Source organism: Gekko japonicus, unplaced genomic scaffold, assembly GCF_001447785.1.
Source record: "Gekko japonicus isolate JY-2015 unplaced genomic scaffold, Gekko_japonicus_V1.1 scaffold206, whole genome shotgun sequence".
Taxonomy (NCBI): Eukaryota; Metazoa; Chordata; class Lepidosauria; order Squamata; family Gekkonidae; genus Gekko; species Gekko japonicus.
Genome location: NW_015160842.1, coordinates 1554559 through 1573701, shown reverse-complemented (window position 1 = coordinate 1573701; position 19143 = coordinate 1554559). Strand labels below are relative to the sequence as shown.

At 45.0% G+C, this 19143-nt stretch overlaps 2 protein-coding genes across 2 annotated transcripts; both read right to left on the bottom strand.

Moving 5' to 3' along the window:
• Positions 1 to 2335: 2335 nt before the first annotated feature.
• On the bottom strand, positions 2336 to 5845 carry LOC107117457 (the record flags this gene model as incomplete). Its single annotated transcript, XM_015419583.1, has 1 exon — positions 2336 to 5845. A coding segment is annotated over exon 1 (3492 nt), but the record flags the coding sequence as incomplete, so codon positions are not given.
• Positions 5846 to 5900: 55 nt separating this feature from the next.
• LOC107117463 lies at positions 5901 to 7451 on the bottom strand. Its single transcript, XM_015419592.1, has one exon. It carries the CDS (start codon positions 7433 to 7435, stop codon positions 5906 to 5908), a length of 1530 nt encoding a protein of 509 aa, XP_015275078.1. The 5' UTR covers positions 7436 to 7451; the 3' UTR covers positions 5901 to 5905.
• Positions 7452 to 19143: the final 11692 nt, after the last annotated feature.

The window sequence follows — 19143 nt, the reverse complement described above, 5'->3', positions numbered from 1 at the left end:
GTGAGCTAACATTGCATTAACTGTTTTGGTAGCTACATTCTTAACCAAAGGTATCAAACAAGGGAGAAGTAACAAACCACCAAAGGCTAAAGCTATTAAGAACAATATACGTTTCCAATCTCCAAGTATGTTTCCGAACCAATCTTCAGTATCTATTCCTGTCCAGGTTTGGACTGGGACATGGGCTAAATTACGCATATGTTCTGTAATCTGTTCAATAGCTTTACCATTGTCATCAATCTGTAAACAACAATTTGAAAGGTTAAACTTTCCACAAACTCCTCCTTCAGTTGCTAATAAGAAATCTAAGGCAAGTCGGTTCTGGTAAACAGCAGTGCGAAGTTGTGTGTTGGTTTCGGCTAATACAGACAGAGCCAGGGAAGTTTCATTAGTTATGATTTCTAAAACCGCTTGTAGTCTAATTATTCGATTTAGCATATAAATGGGGGTTCTATAACCATATGTACCATCAGCTGCCCAGGTAGCTGGACCATATACTTGAATAATACGTTCTGGAGGCCATTCATCATCTTTCCAGTTACCTACAGCTAATCCCCGTATTTCTCGCTTTGAGCGTCCTAACTCATCATATACTGGGACTCCTAACCTTTCTCCGACAGTGAGGGGTAGGAGGAAAAAGCTAGGTTTTATAGTACCTAATATACAAGCACCATTCCATGTAAGGGGCAGGGTTGCATAGGCAGCTGAACCACATATCCAGTATAAGGAGTCTGGAGCTCTCCATTCTTTAGAAGTGCTACAGGGGTTGTCCCATAGGACTTGTAAACGACTCATATTAACATAAGGTGGGGCTTGGGTGACATTCGGATTAGCAAAATTAATATAGGCTTTAGGCTGGGTGCCATTACAGAACCATCCTTCTTCACAATCTAGGGCTCCCACTGAAATGTTAAAAGGAGCTCCCTGTCGTATAAAACAAGTATGACCAACTAAGGGATTTTTCAGGATCCATCTACTGGGGCGGTGGATATTATTCCAGGAAAGGTTGAAAGCATGGGAGATATTATTAAGTTCTACCTCTTTGGCCTCCCAGGGCCATTGTTCTCCCATATTGGTACCTCCACAGACATAACAATTCTTAACTGATAGTTCTCCTGCAATTCTTTCAGCAAGATCGATAAATAGATTCTTGGTCACTGGGGGGATTTCTATTACTTTCCCCATTTCTGACCAAAAGGTTGTGTGAATCTTCATTTCAGTGCTTTGGATTTTTGAACTAATAGTTTCTATGACAATGCGTCCGTATGGACTTTTTCGACCACCAATATCTATGCCAACCCCATACATCAGTTTCTTTCTTCCCTGGTTCTCGGATGCTCGGAAATGTAAGCACAAGGGAGTGCAGTGGTTATGGCTGCAAGGGGTTAGACTAGTTCCCTGGGATAACTTAAAGTACGGGTGGGCTTTCCCTCCTCCCACTATTCCACCTTGAGGTCCATCTGAGATATTACCATCATTAGAGACATACCAGACTTGTGCTTCAAGTTCATAAGTTGATGACAGAAACATTTTCCCTTCTTTGGCATAGCTCTGCTCTTTAGCTAGCCCTCCACACGTTTGTCTAATTTCCCCTGCACTATACTTTCGACTTCGAGAGATGGCATGACATATGTCAAAACAGACTTGCATACTTTGACTAGACTGGGAAGTGACATTGGACGCTAAAAGGGAAGAGGTGAAAGTATCAGGACTTGTGTACCATCCACTAATATAAGCATAAACATTAATACGGGCCCGAGTCACATTGGACTGGGGTCGAAAGCACATAAATTTCCCTTGATTTACACAAACACTGTAACTTATGCCCTCATGAGAACATTGGGTAACTACAGACGAAATACAATCAAAGTCAGAATGATAAATGAGGGTTTGTGAGACTTGACCTTCACGAAAAGTGGAAGTAATGCAAGAGGTACAAGCAGGAAACCCCATAACTGGGATGCAGATCATAGAAGGTACAAAAACACAATTTAACAGAAGCATCCACATCTTGGGCCTGTGCGTCGACTAGTCAGCTTCCGGTGTGACTAGAGCAGGGCCTGATGCTCCAACGAAGGTCTGATTTTTCACCCGTGCGCAGGGAGACCGTTTCCGGTAGGTCTCAGCAGGGGTTCTGGAGTCAATCTTCAGCTGTGTCCTCTTGGGGCGTGGGCCCAAGAGAAGCAGAGCTTGCTGGATTACTGGGCACGACACGTCTAAGCTTCACAGTAGTAGGATTAGATCCTGGCTCAGCAGTCCATCTAGTATGGGCAAGCTTCAAATTCGTCCAGTGGATCCAGGGTTTCCTCTCAACGACCTTCACAGCTGTAGGGGAACTGAGTAAAACAGTGAAAGGTCCCTCCCACCTTGGCCCTAAGGGCTCTGGTCTCCAATTTTTAACCCATACTGAATCTCCAGGACTGACATGACACACAGAATCAAACAAGGGAACTGGGAGACAGGCAGAGTAATGTCTTTGGAGTTTCTCAACTTGTCGTCCAAGGGCTTGTAATTCTGCTGAGGTGATTAACTGATGAAACCCATAAGCATCGGTATGAACTCCCATGGTCAGTGGGGGAGGACGGCCAAACATTGCCTCATAAGGAGAAACTGAAGTTCGTTTGGAAGGGAGGCAGTGCAGTCGGAATAACACTAGAGGTAGAATCTTAGGCCATGGCTGTTCAGTCTCTTGGGTGAACTTCCGCAAGGAGGCTTTAAGAGTTCTATTAGCTCGTTCTACTGCTCCTGAACTCTGGGGACGATAGGCACAGTGTAATTTCCAGATGATTCCTAAGGCTTTGGCAACTTGCTGAGTTAATTCAGAGATGAAGGCTGGTCCATTATCAGAGGAAACCCAGGTAGGTAATCCGAATCTTGGAATTAGATCCCTTAACATGGCTCGGGCAACTTCTGAGGCCTTTTCAGTGGCAGTTGGAAACGCTTCTATCCATCCAGTATGCGTACAGACAAACACCAACAGGTAGTGATGACGACCAACTTTTGGCATCTCGGTGAAATCAACAACAAGCGAAGTCATTGGGGCTGGTCCTGGGGTATTGATTCCTGGAGGTCGTCGGGGACCTTCTCTAGGATTGTTTCGGGCACAGGTAACACACTGACGGCACACGAGGTCTGCTAATGCTGTCTTCCGTTCCAGATGAGCCCAGCGGTCTAAGGCTTTAACAAGACTGGAAGATCCATAATGGGTATTAGCATGAAGGGCTTTCATTATTTCATAGCCTAAGGAGGCTGGAATCCAAATTTTTCCTGTTGGCAAGATCCACCAACCTTCCTCATTCTTTTTTGCTGATTGCTGGTCACAGAGGTAGTCTTCATGTTTGGTGTAACGAGGCGTCCAAGCTGAGACTGGAGTGGGGAAGACAGGACAGGCTAAGACTGACGGACTAGGAACTAGAGTGCGGAGACAAAGTTTTCCTTCTGCTGCTTCCTTAGCTGCTTTATCAGCACGACCATTTCCTTCTGCAATTGGGTCAGACTTCCGTTGATGTCCTCGACAGTGGATTATTGCAATCTTAGTTGGCAGATTGATGGCTTCTAGCAGAAGACGAAGATTTGGCCCATATTTGATATCCTTTCCAGCGGCTGTAATAAATCCTCGGTGTTGCCACAGCATTCCATGTGCATGGGCTGCCTTGAAAGCAAACATTGAATCGGTGAATATATTTGCAGCTGCATTCTTGCTTAGATGTAGGGCAACTGTCAGGGCTATTATTTCTGCTAGTTGAGCAGATGTTCCAACGGGTAGAGATTCTGCTTGTATCACCTGATGGTCATCTACAACAGCATAGCCTGCTTTGCGACGTCCTTGAGGGTTGATGAAACTGCTACCATCACAGTACAATATTAAGTCTGGCTGCTGAAGGGGTTGGTCACGAAGGTCAAGACGAGATGCAAACAGCTGGTCAGTGGTTACTAGGCAATCATGCTCAACATCTTCACATGGTACTGGCAACAAGGTGGCTGGATTTATGTTGATGACAGGAGCTAGAGATACACCTGGGTTCTCGAGGAGAACTGCTTGGTACCTGGCCATACGTGAAACTGTCAGATATTTGTGACCACGAGCTTCTAAAATGGTCTTAACTCCGTGTGATACAAACACTGTGAGTGGGGCTCCCCAGGTGAATTTGTTTGCTGCTTCAATAAGTCTACAGCAGGCAGCAACAGCACGTAAGCAAGGGGGCAGACCGGCTTCTACAGCATCCAGGTTTTGGCTAAGGTAGGCCACAGGCCGATTGTGAGTCCCAAGTTTCTGGAGAAGGACACCTAAAGCAACACTTTGCTTCTCATCTACGCAAAGGGAAAAAGGTTTTTCTGGATCTGGCAGTCCTAAGGCAGGAGCCTCAATGAGCCGTTGTTTCAGGGTCCTAAAGGCAACATCTTGATCTGGGCCCCAGACAAAAGGTTCCTGTGTCCCCCCTTTGGTAGCTTCATATAAGGGTTTGGCCAAAAGAGCAAAGGAGGGAATCCATAACCGACAGTAGCTAGCTGCACCTAAGAAGCCTCGTAGCTCTTTGCGACTCTGGGGTAGAGGTATCTGGCACACAGTTTCTTTCCTTGCATTACTGAGAGACCGTTGATTCTTAGAGATTTCAAATCCTAGGAACTGGACTCGAGTTAAGCAGATCTGGGCCTTCTTGAATGAGACTTTATAGCCACAGGCATCAAGGAGACGGAGAAGGTTAAGGGTGCCCTGGGAACATCGATGAGGGTCAGGGGCACAAAGTAACAAGTCATCCACATATTGGATTAAGGTAAGGACCCCTTCTTGGGTGTCAAAGTTCTCTAAGTCTTTACCGAGGGCCTGTCCAAACAATGAAGGAGAATTTTTGTAGCCTTGGGGCAAACGAGTCCAAGTGTACTGACATGGGCTGGAGGCTCCAGGGGCTCTCCATTCGAAGGCAAAGATGTCTCTGGACTGGTGGTGAAGTCCAATACTGAAGAACGCATCTTTCAAATCCAAGACAGTAAACCATGCAGCCGTGGATGGAATCAGAGTCAGGATTGTATAGGGATTTGGCACTACAGGGTGGATAGCTTCTACTTGAGTATTCACTGCCCTCAGGTCTTGGACTGGGCGGTAATCAGGATTCTTGGGGTCTGGAGAAGGCTTAGGTACTGGAAGGATCGGAGTATTCCAGGCAGATTCACAGGGGATCAGGATGCCATCTTTCAGGAGTCTCTGAAAGTGTTTGGTTAACACTCTTCGGGCATCTTCACGAATAGGGTATTGACGCTCTCTCACTGGATTGGCAGTAGGTTTAAGGACCACAACTACAGGAGGTTGGTGTTTAGCAAAGCCTGGGGGATTATCTTCTGCCCATACAGTTGGCACTTCATTTCGGTAGTACAATTTATCCTGCACCTTTTCCTTGTCATAAAAAGCATCTTTATCAGTCTGATACTGGACTTCTTCAGGGTCACCATCAGGGTGTCTTCTAAATCCACATCCCATTAGGACCTCAGGAAGTCGCCACTCTTCTGTAGCATCAACCTCTAAATTACAACACACTAGTGAAGTTTGAGTCTCTGGAGGTAAGGACAGAAGTGCTGAGCCATCCGGAGTATCAAAGGTTATGGAGGCACGCATTTTAGATAAAAGATCTCTCCCAAGCAAATTAATCGGACAGCTGGGATTTAAGAGAAAACGGTGGGTGACCCGGTGACCTCCTAGAGAACAGGTTCTTGATTGGAGGTATGGGAGAGCAAGTTTCTTCCCTGCCATGCCTACAACTGTTAGGCTATCTTTAGTGGGCAGAGCAATGGGTGTCGTTACAATGGATACTTCAGCCCCCGTGTCTAACATGAAATCAACAGGATTTCCTTCAATATTTAAGCGGACCAAGGGCTCCCGAGGGCCACAATTGACAGAGCCCGGTCGCCCCTAATCATCATAGTTCATTCCGGCCATACCAACAAAGCCATCTTCCGACTTCCCTGCAGGGTAGGTGCGGCTGTACCGGCTTTCATTAACTTGCCCTCTTGGAAGGTGGTTAAAGCTCTGTCCTCTTCCTTGGCCTCTAGATCCTCCCCTCCCCCGGAGTCTGGACTGGCGGTTCGGACATTCGTTTTTCCAGTGGCCATCCGCTCTACAGTATGCACATTGGTCCCGGCCTAGGGTTCTAGGACCACGGGGCTCAAGGTTGGATGTTGGGGACGGGCGGTCATACTCATGGCCTTGGATCACTGCTGCTAAAATTGCTGCCTTTCGTCTATGCTTAGCTTCTTCTTCTTTCTTCTCTTCTTTATCTCTATTCACAAAAACCTTCTGGGCCACCTCAATTAATTGGGACACGTTCATCCCTTGGAACCCTTCTAACTTCTGTAATTTGCGTCTAATGTCAGGTGCAGCCTGGCTAACAAAAGATGCATTCACCATTGTACGGTTTGCTTCTTCCTCTGGGTCAAAAGGAGTGTAGAGGCGGTAAGCCTTGTACAGTCTTTCAAGGAAGGTATAGGGTGGCTCAGTTGGCTCTTGAATGACCTCCCTCAATTTAGCCATATTCATGGGCTTCTTTCCTGCTTCCTGGAGACCTAAGAGGATGGCAGTTCGGTATTCCTCTGATCTTCCTCTATCTGCATCTACATTGGGGTCCCAATTTGGGTCTATATCTGGGAAGCGGGCACGAACCCAGTCAGCTGCATTAGGCTGTTGGTCAGCAGGGACTCTGTTTTCAACAGTTTTCTTAGCAGCTGCCATGACTTTCCGCTTCTCTTCTGAAGTTAATAAAGCAGTAAGTAACTGGCTACAATCTCGCCAGGTAGGGGCATGTGTAGCCATAATTGTTGTAAACAGATCTGTCATGGGTCGGGGGTCTTCACTATATGGGGTCGTCTGTGTTCTCCAATTACAGAGATCGACAGTACTGAAAGGAGAATAGACCCATCTCATAATCCCATCCGCTCCTGCTGGAACTTGACGGAGAGGGCAGACTGTTGCTAAATTGCCAGTTTCCTGAGATTTGCCTACAGGCACTTTAAAAGGGTTCATTTCACTGAGTCCTGATGTAGGACTCCAATGAGTGGCGGGGCTCCAGGTCCCTGTTGTCGGATTTTTCTTAAGGACTGTCTTAGGTATGGGAGTGACAGGGGTCTCAGGTTCAGGAGCAGAGGCAGTAGCCAAACAGTCCACTAAGGATGGATAAATGGTGGAGACTGGCACTGAAGGGCTAAGCGCTTCACTGATTTGCAGTTCCTGAAGCTGCTCCTGGGCTGCAAGTTCTTGGGCGGCACGGGCCTGCGCAGTCTGTGATCTAGTCACTCTTGCTTCTGGGGGCGGAGTTGGAAGAGGAGGCGGTGGCAATGGCCCAGCAGAGTATGGTGGGGGCCAATCATCCTCCGGTGGCGGGCAAGTCACTTGGGGGCCTTGGGGCCTGCTTTCTGGGGTATTCAGGGTTGGACAAATTGCTGGCATAGTTCCTGGTGTTGGGCAAACTATAGGCTGGTTGGCTGCTGGGGCAGAGCCCTGTCGGGTTTTAAATCGCTTGGCCTTGGAAGGATTTTTCCTCACATATTCATACCAGCAGTAGACATAATGGAGCTGCTGATCGGAATGGTCCTCTTGGGGATCCGTAGCTGCCAGATAGACTCTGTGTAGCAGAGAGAGATCCATGGAGCCCTCTGGTGGCCATCCCACTGTAAACGCAGGCCAGTTTACCTCACAAAATGTCTGCAGACAGACTGGATTTAAAACTACGCCATGAGTGGCTGTGCCAAAAATTTCTTCAAAGTGCTTGAGCATAAACTGAAGAGGGGTTTTGGGCTTTGCCTGACTCCCTCCCATTTTGAACAGACAAAAGACAGACAGCTGGGTATACAGAGGGTGGGGTAAACAGGGAGAGTGGTAAGGGGTCCACTGCTCCTAGACACATAAAAGGGAGACCTTAACCACAAATGCTTCCACCTGTACCCGACTCAGATGCGATCTCTCGACTGAGAAATGCGAGCTTGAGGTGACCACAATTCAATTTGACTTTCTCCTATTACGGGAGTCCGCCTTTTCACACTCACACACCATGCATTCACTTCAACACAGATCCCACCCTGATCATAGGAAAGCCAAGGCTTTCCTAGCCTGCCTGACAGAAACTGACCCGATAGGAAGGTGATCAGGCTTCCTCTTCCCTTCAACTGAAGGGGACCGATACCGATTAATACTGACCTGACTCTGACCAGACTGGACTCCGGAGTCTTCCCCTGATGTTCTCCTCCTGGCTGAGTTCACTGAGCAAGCGACTTTGGTGAGAACCAGCCCTGGAGAGGAGTGAATGATCGGCTTTTCGAAATCGAAAATGGCGCCTTTGCCGCCGAACAGTCCTCAGTCAGTGCGGTTCTCTTCAAAATCGTGGCTCAGGAGGGCCCCAACAACCCGGCCTTGGTTGGGTGCTCCCCCCTTTCCCGGTCAGGGAACCAGAAATGTAGCACGGAGAAAGGGGCCTAAGCCCAAGCACAGACCACCAGATCAACAGAAGGAGAAGAACTTTATTGGCGCCGGTTCAGTCAGCGAAGCACGCTTTAAACAGACTGAACCCAGAGCAATGCAGGCTCCAGGCTTTTATACTGCAACAAGGTTACACGTCATCATTTACATCACCAGAGTGGAATTTTCCATTGACTAGGCTTACTTTTCCCGCCCAAACCAAACAAGCTCACTTCTGCCCCCTTATGACTGGAACATGAACAGCAACTATCCCCTTATATGGGCAAGGAATAATAAATGCCTACTTCAATATTTAAGAGGAGTGCACTGCTCATTATAGTTTATTTACTAAAATATTATTTATATCCCACTTTTCTTCCCACTGGAGACCAAAGTGGCTTGTAACCAATGCTCCCTCTAAGCTGTGGAGTCTTGTGAACAAAAATTCTACTTTGTGAGCTACTGGCATTAAAGTTGTGAGCAAGCGATTTGGCTAAGTAGCGATTTGGCTACTTAGGTTCCTGAGCTAAGACAAAAATGTGTGAGCCAGAGGCTAAAAAACTGTGAGCTAGCTCACACTAACTCAGCTTCGAGGGAACACAGCTCATAACCCCATGCAATATAACTAAACAAACAAATAGCATCAAAAATAAAGTTCAGTACAGCAACTCCAGGGCAGTTCCAGGATCCACTTAAGGTAACAGGCTGTGAGCTCAAAATCCCTTTGATTTTTATACTTTGGCGACCTGGCAGCTTTGTAATGATTTAGAGTGATCTTGTCTTGAAATGGTGACTGGTAGCCTATCTTAAGAACCTTTTTTCAACTTTTATTCAACGTTGTTGAATCTTAATAATATAAAACTGACATTGGTGGTACAAATGAACAAACACAAATTTATAAAAAGAATTCTATCCAATTCTGAAGAAGACATCTGAAATGAAGTTTTATCCGGAATCTTCGTAATATCATAGCGTGTATATTGTGCATTATTTTGAAATAATATTGTACATTTTGTACATTATTTGAGAACATTGTTTATGAAATTCTTTATTATGTATTCAAATCTGTGAATTAGATTCTTTATTATAATGTTTGGATAAGAATCTATAATAGAATACAGCATTTTGAGATTTCTTAGCATCTTTTTTTCATGGTTCCTATTGTGATTTGCATTGTTTTTGAACCGCGACTCTTCTTTTTGCTCTATTCCAGAGGGATGTGACAGAGTTCTTTGAACTTTCCCCAGCTATGACTGTGTGAATCGAAGATTTAGATTAGTATTTAGTGTGATTGTTCAATCTGTCTGTATACTCGTATCAACTCGGTTACATATTTTATATTATTATATGTTTCCTATGTGTAATTTTGCCATACAATAAATAAAGAAATGTGGACATTCATACCTGCAGATCTTTTACCTCCAAGCTATTGTCTATTGGCTGTTGTTGTTGTTGTTACTAAATGCATACTTATCATACAGTGGAGCAGTCTGGACTCTGGAGACCTTTAAAGAAGAAAACCCTCATAAGCAGTAGGTAGGTTATTATTTTTCCCACATGTGTCTTTTCATTGTTTGGTAAATATTTTCATTTAAAAAATTTAACTCTTCCTCTCCAGCACTATAAAACAGGTCTACAGCAACTAACCATCCATCGATGTTTACAATTGTGGGGGAATATCCCAAACCCCGTGGGATTATTTTCAAAAGATGGATGGAGACAGGCTAGGGAACTCAGACCTCCACAGGAAAAGGACCAGAGAGAACAACTGTTTAAAACTCAAACTGTTTATTAACTCTTTAAAATCATACACAAGTAATTTGTTGTTGTTGTTCAGTCGCACAGTCGAGTCCGACTCTTCGCGACCCCATGGACCATCTCCCACCAGGCCCTCCTGTCTTCTGCCGTCCTCTGAAGTGGCTCAATTTCATGTTCGTTGCATCGATGACACTGTCTAACCATCTCATCCTTTGCCGTCCCCGTCTTCTTTGACCTTCAATCTTTCCCAGCATCAGGGTCTTCTCCAGTGAGTGCTCCCTTCTCATTTGGTGGCCAAAGTATTTGAGCTTCAGTTTCATTATCTGGCCTTCCAGGGAACAGTCAGGGTTGATTTCTTTGAGGATTGACTGATTTGATCTCCTTGCAGTCCAAGGAACTCTCAAGAGTCTTCTCCAGCACCATAGTTCAAAAGAATCTATTCTTCGGCGCTCGGCCTTCCTTATAGTCCAACTCTCGCAGCCATACATGACTACTGGGAATACCATTGCTTGGACCATGCAGACTTTTGTTGGCAGGGTGATGTCTCTACTTTTTATCATGCTGTTTAGGTTCGCCATCGCTTTCCTCCCAAGGAGCAGGCGTCTTTTAATTTCATGGCTGCAGTCACAGTCTGCGGTGATCTGGGATCCCAGGAACGTGAAGTCTGTCACTACTTCCACGACTTCCCCTTCTATTTGCCAAGGAGTGATGGGGCCGGATGCCATGATCTTAGTTTTTTTGATGTTGAGCTTCAAGCCCACTTTTGCGCTCTCCTCTTTTACTCTGAGCAAGAGGCTCTTTAGATCCTCTTCACTTTCAGCCATTAGAGTGGTATCATCTGCATATCTGAGGTTGTTGATCTTTTCCCCAGCAATCTTAATTCCCGCTTGTGATTCATCCAGGCCAGCATTTCGCATGATGTACTCTGCATATATATTAAATAAGCAAGGTGACAGTATACATCCTTGTCGTACTCCTTTTCCTATGCTGAACCAATCAGTTGTTCCGTATCCGGTTCTAACTGTCGCTTCTTGGCCCTTATACAGGTTTCTCAAGAGACATGTGAGGTGGTCTGGTACTCCCATCTCTTTAAGGACCTGCCATAGTTTGTTGTGATCCACACAGTCAAAGGCTTTAGCATAGTCAATGAAGCAGAAGTAGATATTTTTCTGGTACTCTCTTGCTTTCTCCATAATCCAGCGAATGTTGGCAATATGATCTCTCGTTCCTCTACCTCTTCGAAACCCAGCTTGTACTTCTGGTAGTTCTCTATCCACGTACTGTTGAAGCCTAGCTTGTAGGATCTTGAGCATGACCTTGCTAGCGTGTGATATGAGTGCAATTGTGCGATAGTTTGAACATTCCTTGGCATTGCCCTTCTTTGGGATTGGAATGTATACTGATCTTTTCCAATCCTGTGGCCACTGTTGCGTTTTCCAAATTTGCTGGCAAATGGAGTGCAGAACTTTAACAGCATCCTCTTCTAAGACTTTGAATAGCTCAGCTGGGATACCATCACCTCCACTAGCTTTGTTGTTAGTAATGCTTTCTAAGGCCCATTTAACTTCACATTCCAGGATGTCTGGCTCGAGGTCAGTGATTATACCGTCGTGGTTGTCAAGGACATCGAGGTCTTTCTTGTATAGTTCTTCTGTGTATTCTTGCCATCTTTTCCTAATCTCTTCTGCTTCTGTTAGGTCCCTACCGTTTTTGTCCTTTATCATGGCCAGCTTTGCATGGAACGCTCCCTTGATTTCTCCAATTTTCTTGAAGAGATCTCTAGTCCTTCCCATTCTATTGTTTTCTTCTATTACTTTGCACTGTTCATTCAGGAAGGCCTCCTTATCTCTCCTTGCTGTTCTCTGGAAATCTGCGTTCAGTTGGGTAAATCTTTCCTTTTCGCCTTTGCCTTTCGCTTTCCTTCTTTCCTCTGCTATTTGTAAAGCCTCATCAGAAAGCCACTTTGCTTTCTTACATTTCTTTTTCTTTGGGATGGTGGTGATTGCTGCCTCCTGTACGATGTCACGAACCTCTGTCCATAGTTCTTCAGGCACTCTATCTATCAAATCCAGACCCTTGAATCTATTCTTCACCTCTACTGTATATTCATCAGGGATGCGATCTAGGTCAAACCTGAATGGCCTCATGGTTTTCCCAATTTTCTTCAGTTTAAGTCTGAATTTTGCAATGAGTAGCTCATGATCTGAACCACAGTCAGCTCCAGGTCTTGTTTTTACTGATTGCATAGAGCTTCTCCATCTTTGACTGCAAATTATATAGTCAATCTGATTTCGGTGTTGCCCATCTGGTGATGTCCTTGTGTAGAGTCGTCTCTTAGGTTGTTGGAAAAGGGTGTTCGCTATGACCAATGTGTTCTCTTGACAAAACTCTGTTAACCTTTGCCCTGCTTCATTTTGCTTTCCAAGGCCAAACTTGTCTCTTATTCCGGTTACCTTTTGACTTCCTACTTTAGCATTCCAGTCCCCTATGATGATGAGGACATCATTTTTTGGTGTTAGTTCTAGGAGGTGTTGTAGGTCTTCATAGAACCGGTCCACTTCAGCCTCTTCTGCATCAGTGGTTGGGGCATAGACTTGGATCACTGTGATGTTAAATGGTTTGCCTTGGAATCGGACAGAAATCATTCTGTCATTTTTGAGATTGTATCCCAGTACTGACTTTTGCACTCTCTTGTTGACTATAAAGGCCACACCATTTTTTCTACGAGATTCCTGGCCACAGTAGTAGATATAATGGTCTTCTGAGTTAAATTCGCCCATTCCTGTCCACTTTAGTTCACTGATTCCTTAATACCCAATAGCATATAAAAGTCTCAATACCTGATACAGTGTACACTTTTAGAAAGCACAAGGAACGTTCCTGGACTGCAGGACCAAGACCCTTACACACACTGGTGGGGTGTTGGCCGAACAGTCCAGAACAAAGCCCAAAGCCACATTTTATACTCTTTCCAGTCTACAAGAACCAATTGAGGCATCAATCCAGAATGTACTAGGCCAGGCCACCGTATGGTGATAACAAGAACTTTCGCTAAAGTGAACTTTTGCCCAGATATATGTTATTAACTGTGATGTCAGCAAGACCCAGACATCTAAGGCATCTCTATAGCGGTATATGTTAAGGTTTTGGAGCATGGCACTTGGAGAACAGGGAATATCAGATACAAATCCAGGCAAGAGTGCATTTACAGGGCAAAGCCTTAGGTTTTACACCTAGGCTGCCAGCAATAGAGCAAAGGTATATGGGACTTCAGAACCAAGAAACCAAACTCAGTTATAGCAAAACCTACACATCACAGAAAAACAGAAAGGCCCAGGCTCATGTAACCCCAAATTCTGCAAGAACGATACAGATTGGTGTAAGATAATTCATAAATCTGGTTCAACACACTAAAATCTACTGAAGGCATTGACTTCTCAATGCTTGCAGGAATCAACAAGCAAAAGCACTGTTTATGTATGTATTTATTGAAAGAATTCATATAGCATATATTTGAAGTCTTAAAACCCTGAAATCATTAACAATCATTAAAAAGCAGCCAATAAAACCCAGAAGTACAGGCTGAAACCCTAACAGCACTTTCCTGGGAGTGAGCCTATTGACTAAAATAGGACTTGTGTCCAAGTAGCATGCTTAGGATTGTTCCCTCAAAAGCTTTCCTGGTACCTTTCAGAGAAGGGAAATGCTAGACAGGAACAGAATGACAGATGGCATGGTTAGGTTGCTTATGATATGTGAGCTTCATTTTTAAAAAAGAGCTTTTTTTGTTATTCATTCTCCCCACACCTTTTAAAAGAAGTTAAACTACTGGTATTTAAATACAAGCACATCAGCTCTTTAAATTATTCCATTTTGTAACTATATGAATTGCCACTAGGAGGCAATGTCATCAAACACATTTAAAATTAATCTAACTAGGAAAAGGCTAGGGGCAGGGAAGCAAGCTGATCTAGAGAAACTTCTTATTTGTCAAGATCAGTGCTGAAGCTTCAAATAAAGAATGCAAATTCTGCTACGCTAGCACACCGTTAGGATACCCATGGAAAACTGGGTGTAAGTCTTTCTGTGCAACTGCCCTTACCACTCTGTCAGATGTTCAATGATGTTAAATGCACTTACCGTATTACTAGTAAAGGTGTGACAATAGCACATGAAAACCTGCCTGGCAGCACACAGAAAAATCCACCAAAGGTTTCTTGTGCAGATGTAGCTTAAATATCTTCAAAATATCCTTATTTCTTATAGACAGATTGGCAACAAAAATGCCATAGTGGATTTCCACTCTTTTAAAAATTGAGCAGTGTATATACATCCAGTATTCCCAATAGTGGTAGACTAGTGATGCTTTCCGTGCACCTTGGCATCTAGTCAGCCGGCCACATGATTAGAAGAAGAAGAGAAGAGAAGAGATTGGATTTATACCCCGCCCTTCACTACCCAAAGGTGTCTCAGAGCGGCTTATAAACTCCTTTCCCTTCCCCTCCCCACAACACACCCTGTGAGGTAGGTGGGGCTGAGAGAACTCTTGACAGAAACTGCTCTTTTTCAAGGACAGCTCTTGTCAGAGTTATGGCTTGCCCAAGGTCATCCAGCCAGGTGCAAGTGGAGGAGTGGGGAATCAAACCCGGTTCTCCCAGATTAGAGTCCGCGCACTTAACCACTACACCAAACTGGCGGAAATGTCTTTGGACGGCGCTGGCCCTTCGGCTTGGAAATGGAGATGAGCACTGCAACCCTAGAGTCGGATTCAACTGGCTTTCGGGCAAAGGAAACCTTTACCTTTACTTTAGTGATGCTATCATTGGTGGTGGGAAAGACTTGCCTGTGGACATGATTTTTTAAAAATAATGTGATGTTTTAAAAATGTATGTAAAACTGTGTGTACTTTTATGAAAAGAGCAAGAGTTCAGTAGCACCTTAAAGACTATAAAAATGTGGCAGGGTATGAGGTTTTGTGAGTCACAGCTCACATCTTCAGATACAGCTAGACTGCGAGTCCATCTATCCTTATATCTGTCTCTTAGATATAAGGACAGATGGACTCACATTCTAGCTGTACCTGAAGAAGTGAGCAGTGACTCACGAAAGCTCAGACTCGGCCACAAAGTTTGTTACTCTTTAAGATGCTACTGGACTCTTGCTCTTTTCTACTGCTACAGACAGACAAACACAGCTACCCATCTTGTACTTTTGTAACTATGCACAGCTTCAGTGCTTTAAAAATTGTTTAAAATTCAGTTCATTACCAGCTATATACATATTTCAACTCAGCTGAAACGTTTCTCAGATTGTGAGAATGTTCACAGATACTCTAATGAAGCATTCTTCTAAGCCAGACATGCACTTGCCCCATTTCCGCACTGCCCTCCTAAAGGGTTCCCAGCTCCCTGGAGGAGCTTTTCCGTTTACTCTTCAGTAGATGCCGACACCACTTGAGCAATATAGGGATTTCCCATTGAAGGGATCAGGACCCTCAACTCCTCTTCCAAGCTCAGAGGCCTTACCTCAGTGTCTCCCACTAGCACAGTGCCTGGCTACCATGGGGACAGATTAATGCTTTGTGTGCCCCTAGGGGAATAGCCAGTTGCCAACTGCTTGCATACCCCCCTGTGGGGTTCCCTTTTAAAATAGCATGTCTGAAACAGTGGGGGTCTGTGTGGTACAGAGGACCATTCCTCACACCAACAAGCATATTTTTAGCACTGCACTAGATTGAAGCAAGGAAGAACAAAATAAATTGGTAAAATGCAAATCCTCTGTCCCTCTGCTATACGACTCCTCACTGATGGGAAAATAGGACAGGACCTAGCTTGCTCCCAGCTCTTTAGGCTAACCCCATGCTCCAAAATGGCTCTCAACCTCAGACAACAGGTCTGTTCAGCTCAGCATCCTAAGGAAAAGAGAGCTATTTCCTGGTGCTCAGGGAATTTATCCTCTCTGTTCCTTCTCTCCCTTGACCCTGGTCAGCCCAGGTCAAGGCTTCTTTTCCTGTTGTCTCCAGGAAGTTCCTTCCTGAAAACCTATCTAGCATAAAGTCTTCCCTGCTCCTATTCCATCAGGAAAAGGAGAGGGAGAAGGGGGACAGCTTGACCATCCCGTTGTCTCTCCATTAGCGTTTGTATGAAGGTGGCTGATCTCCTCCCCCCTTCCTTGCCTGCTCCCAAGCTCAGAAAGAGAGAGAGAAAACATTTAAAAGCACACAGTGAAGGCTTTTGCTGCTTGCAAACTATCCAGGAGACAAGGCATTTCTTCACAGTAGTTAACACTTATAATGGAAACATTCCATTCAGAATGCTATTACTGTAGAAAACCCAGCAATCTCTTATCTCCTTAGAAGAAGAGGCACATAAATAATAAACTGAACTAGAACATACGGAAGTGCTTCATCTATAGTCCCAGATGTTTAGATTTACCCTGTGGCAGTGGCATGTTATGTATAAGAACTTTTTAAAAAATAGATAAAATTGTCTTGAAGTAAACCCGTCAGGTGTAGTGGTTCAACCTCTGTGGTGTAGTGGTACAAATATCAGCCTTGAACAGGAGAGAATAGGCTACAAAACTTTATTTGATCATGAAACTCATGGGTGATCTTAGAACAACGTCTCTCTTTAGCTACTTCCACATGAATGTTTTGCTCCACTGCTGTTCCACATGGAGTGCTGGAACACCTCCACACAGGGCTTTTTCTTTTTTCTTTAAAAAAAAAAGGGTCCAGAACTCTCAAGAGGGAAATGAAGATTTCAATCTGTATCCTGAAAACTCATGAACTTGTAAACATTTTAAAAAAGAATTTTGTCAAAGAGGTTCTGGAACTCCATTCCGGCACATTCCCCCAGAAAAAAAACCCTGCCTCCACACAACATTATCTTTGAAATGTCCTCCATTTGTTCAATGTTTCCCAAACCTGTTTAGCCACAACCTGTATTAGTACATTTGCCCTCCATCTGGAAGGGAAGGTGCACATCTTCAAAAGGTCCAACCAACATTTGGCACCATACTCCTGTCAGCCCTTTGTGGTCACTGTTTGCACTGTAGCACCTCCAGAGGGCTTTTAGAAATATGGGCAATTGCTATTTTACTATAATGCAATAACATTACGTGAGGAGGTGATGAGCCAGGTGTCCCCTCGGGCACTCCCAATGCCATCCCATGTTCCACTCCCCTGGGAGAAGTAGCCTCAGTGCAGTCAGAGCAAGACTGAGAGAAGAGTTTCAGTCACTCCCATTTACCCTTTTTTTGGCTCTTCTCCCCGCTGGCATCTCTCAGCAGTCAGAGTATCCACCCACCCACCTCCTCCTTGGCTGTCTGAGCTCCCTTTTAAGAGTTCCACCTGCAATGGTGTAGTCCCACAGCCAGTCCCCAACTCATCATAGCAAGCAACATCACTTAGGAAACTCCCTGGCAGGAAGAGCCCTGCCCTTGCCAGTGGGGAAATCCCCACCTGTCTCCCAGACCAATGAGATCAGCTAATGAGGAAAGCCCCATCCCTCTCCCAGGACAAGACACTGATTTCCTCATCAGAGGTGATTGTGCCTCCTTTTTCCTTCCCCTCATCATCTGGGCGGGAGCAGCCTCTTAGGGACAAAGGCAGAGCCAGGCATCTCTGCTGACTCCACGCTCATCCCTCAAGTCCAAACTCCGTTGACAAACTCCTCATATGGAGTGGATTCTGCCCCAGCTCTTCTTGAGTAAATCTGGGAAACCAGAGGGGGATTCCAGACAGATTACAACCTATCACCACAATCTACTAGTTTCTCCAAATCTCTGTCTTTCATTAAACAAAAAGTCGCTAGGTTTTTTTAGTTGCAAAGATATAAAAGAAAAGGTATGAGCAGTCTTGGTCCAGATTCCCTGGAAAAACATGGGGAGGGCAAGCTGCAGCTAGGTGGGAATTCACCAATGGTTCAATCAATCAGTCATGGGGATAAAGTTTGAGTCCAGTGGCACCTTTAAGACCAACAAAGTTTTATTTAAGGTATAAGATTTTGTGTGCAAGCACACACACTGGCCCCATCACTCCTTGGCAAGAAGGGGAAGTCGTGGAAGTGACAGACTTCATGTTCCTGGGATCCAAGATCACTGCAGATGGTGACTGCAGCCATGAAATTAAAAGACGCCTGCTCCTTGGGAGGAAAGCGATGGCAAACCTAGACAGCATAATAAAGAATAGAGACATCACCCTGGCAACAAAAGTCTGTATGGTCAAAGCAATGGTATTCCCAGTAGTGATGTATGGCTGCGAGAGTTGGACTATAAGGAAGGCTGAGCGCCAAAGAATAGATGCTTTTGAATTATGGTGCTGGAGAAGACTCTTGAGAGTCCCTTGAACTGCAAGGAGATCAAATCAGTCAATCCTAAAAGTAATCAACCCTGACTGTTCCCTGGAAGGCCAGATACTGAAGCTGAAGCTCAAATACTTTGGCCACCAAATGAGAAGGGAGCACTCACTGGAGAAGACCCTGATGCCGGGAAAGATTGAAGGTCAAAGAAGAAGGGGACGGCAAAGGATGAGATGGTTAGACAGTGTCATCGAGGCAACGAACATGAAATTAAGCAAACTCCGGAGCACGACGGAAGACAGGAGGGCCTGGTGTGATGTCCTCATCAGAGGTCCATGGGGTTGCGAAGAGTCGGACTCGACTGTGCGACTGAACAACAACAACAACACTTCCTCAGACAAATTGAAACAAAATTTCTTCAAGCCTTACATACAGGAAGATGGAGGGGGGCCCATCAGGAAGGACTAGTCAGAGTGAAGATGCATAATTGAAGCTGAGATTGGATCAAGGTGGCAAGATCAATGAAAGGCAGCAAATTAGCACACCAATGCGAGAGCCTGGGTCCAGCAGCACCCCCAAGACCAACCAAGCTCAACCCTGGGTACATGCAAGAAGGGGGAAGATTCTGCATGTGTAGATGCACAC

What these genes read in the sequence shown, in the direction of transcription:
- LOC107117463 (XM_015419592.1), bottom strand. Translation starts at nt 7,435, where the DNA reads ATGCCAGCAATTTGTCCAACCCTGAATACCCCAGAAAGCAGGCCCCAA.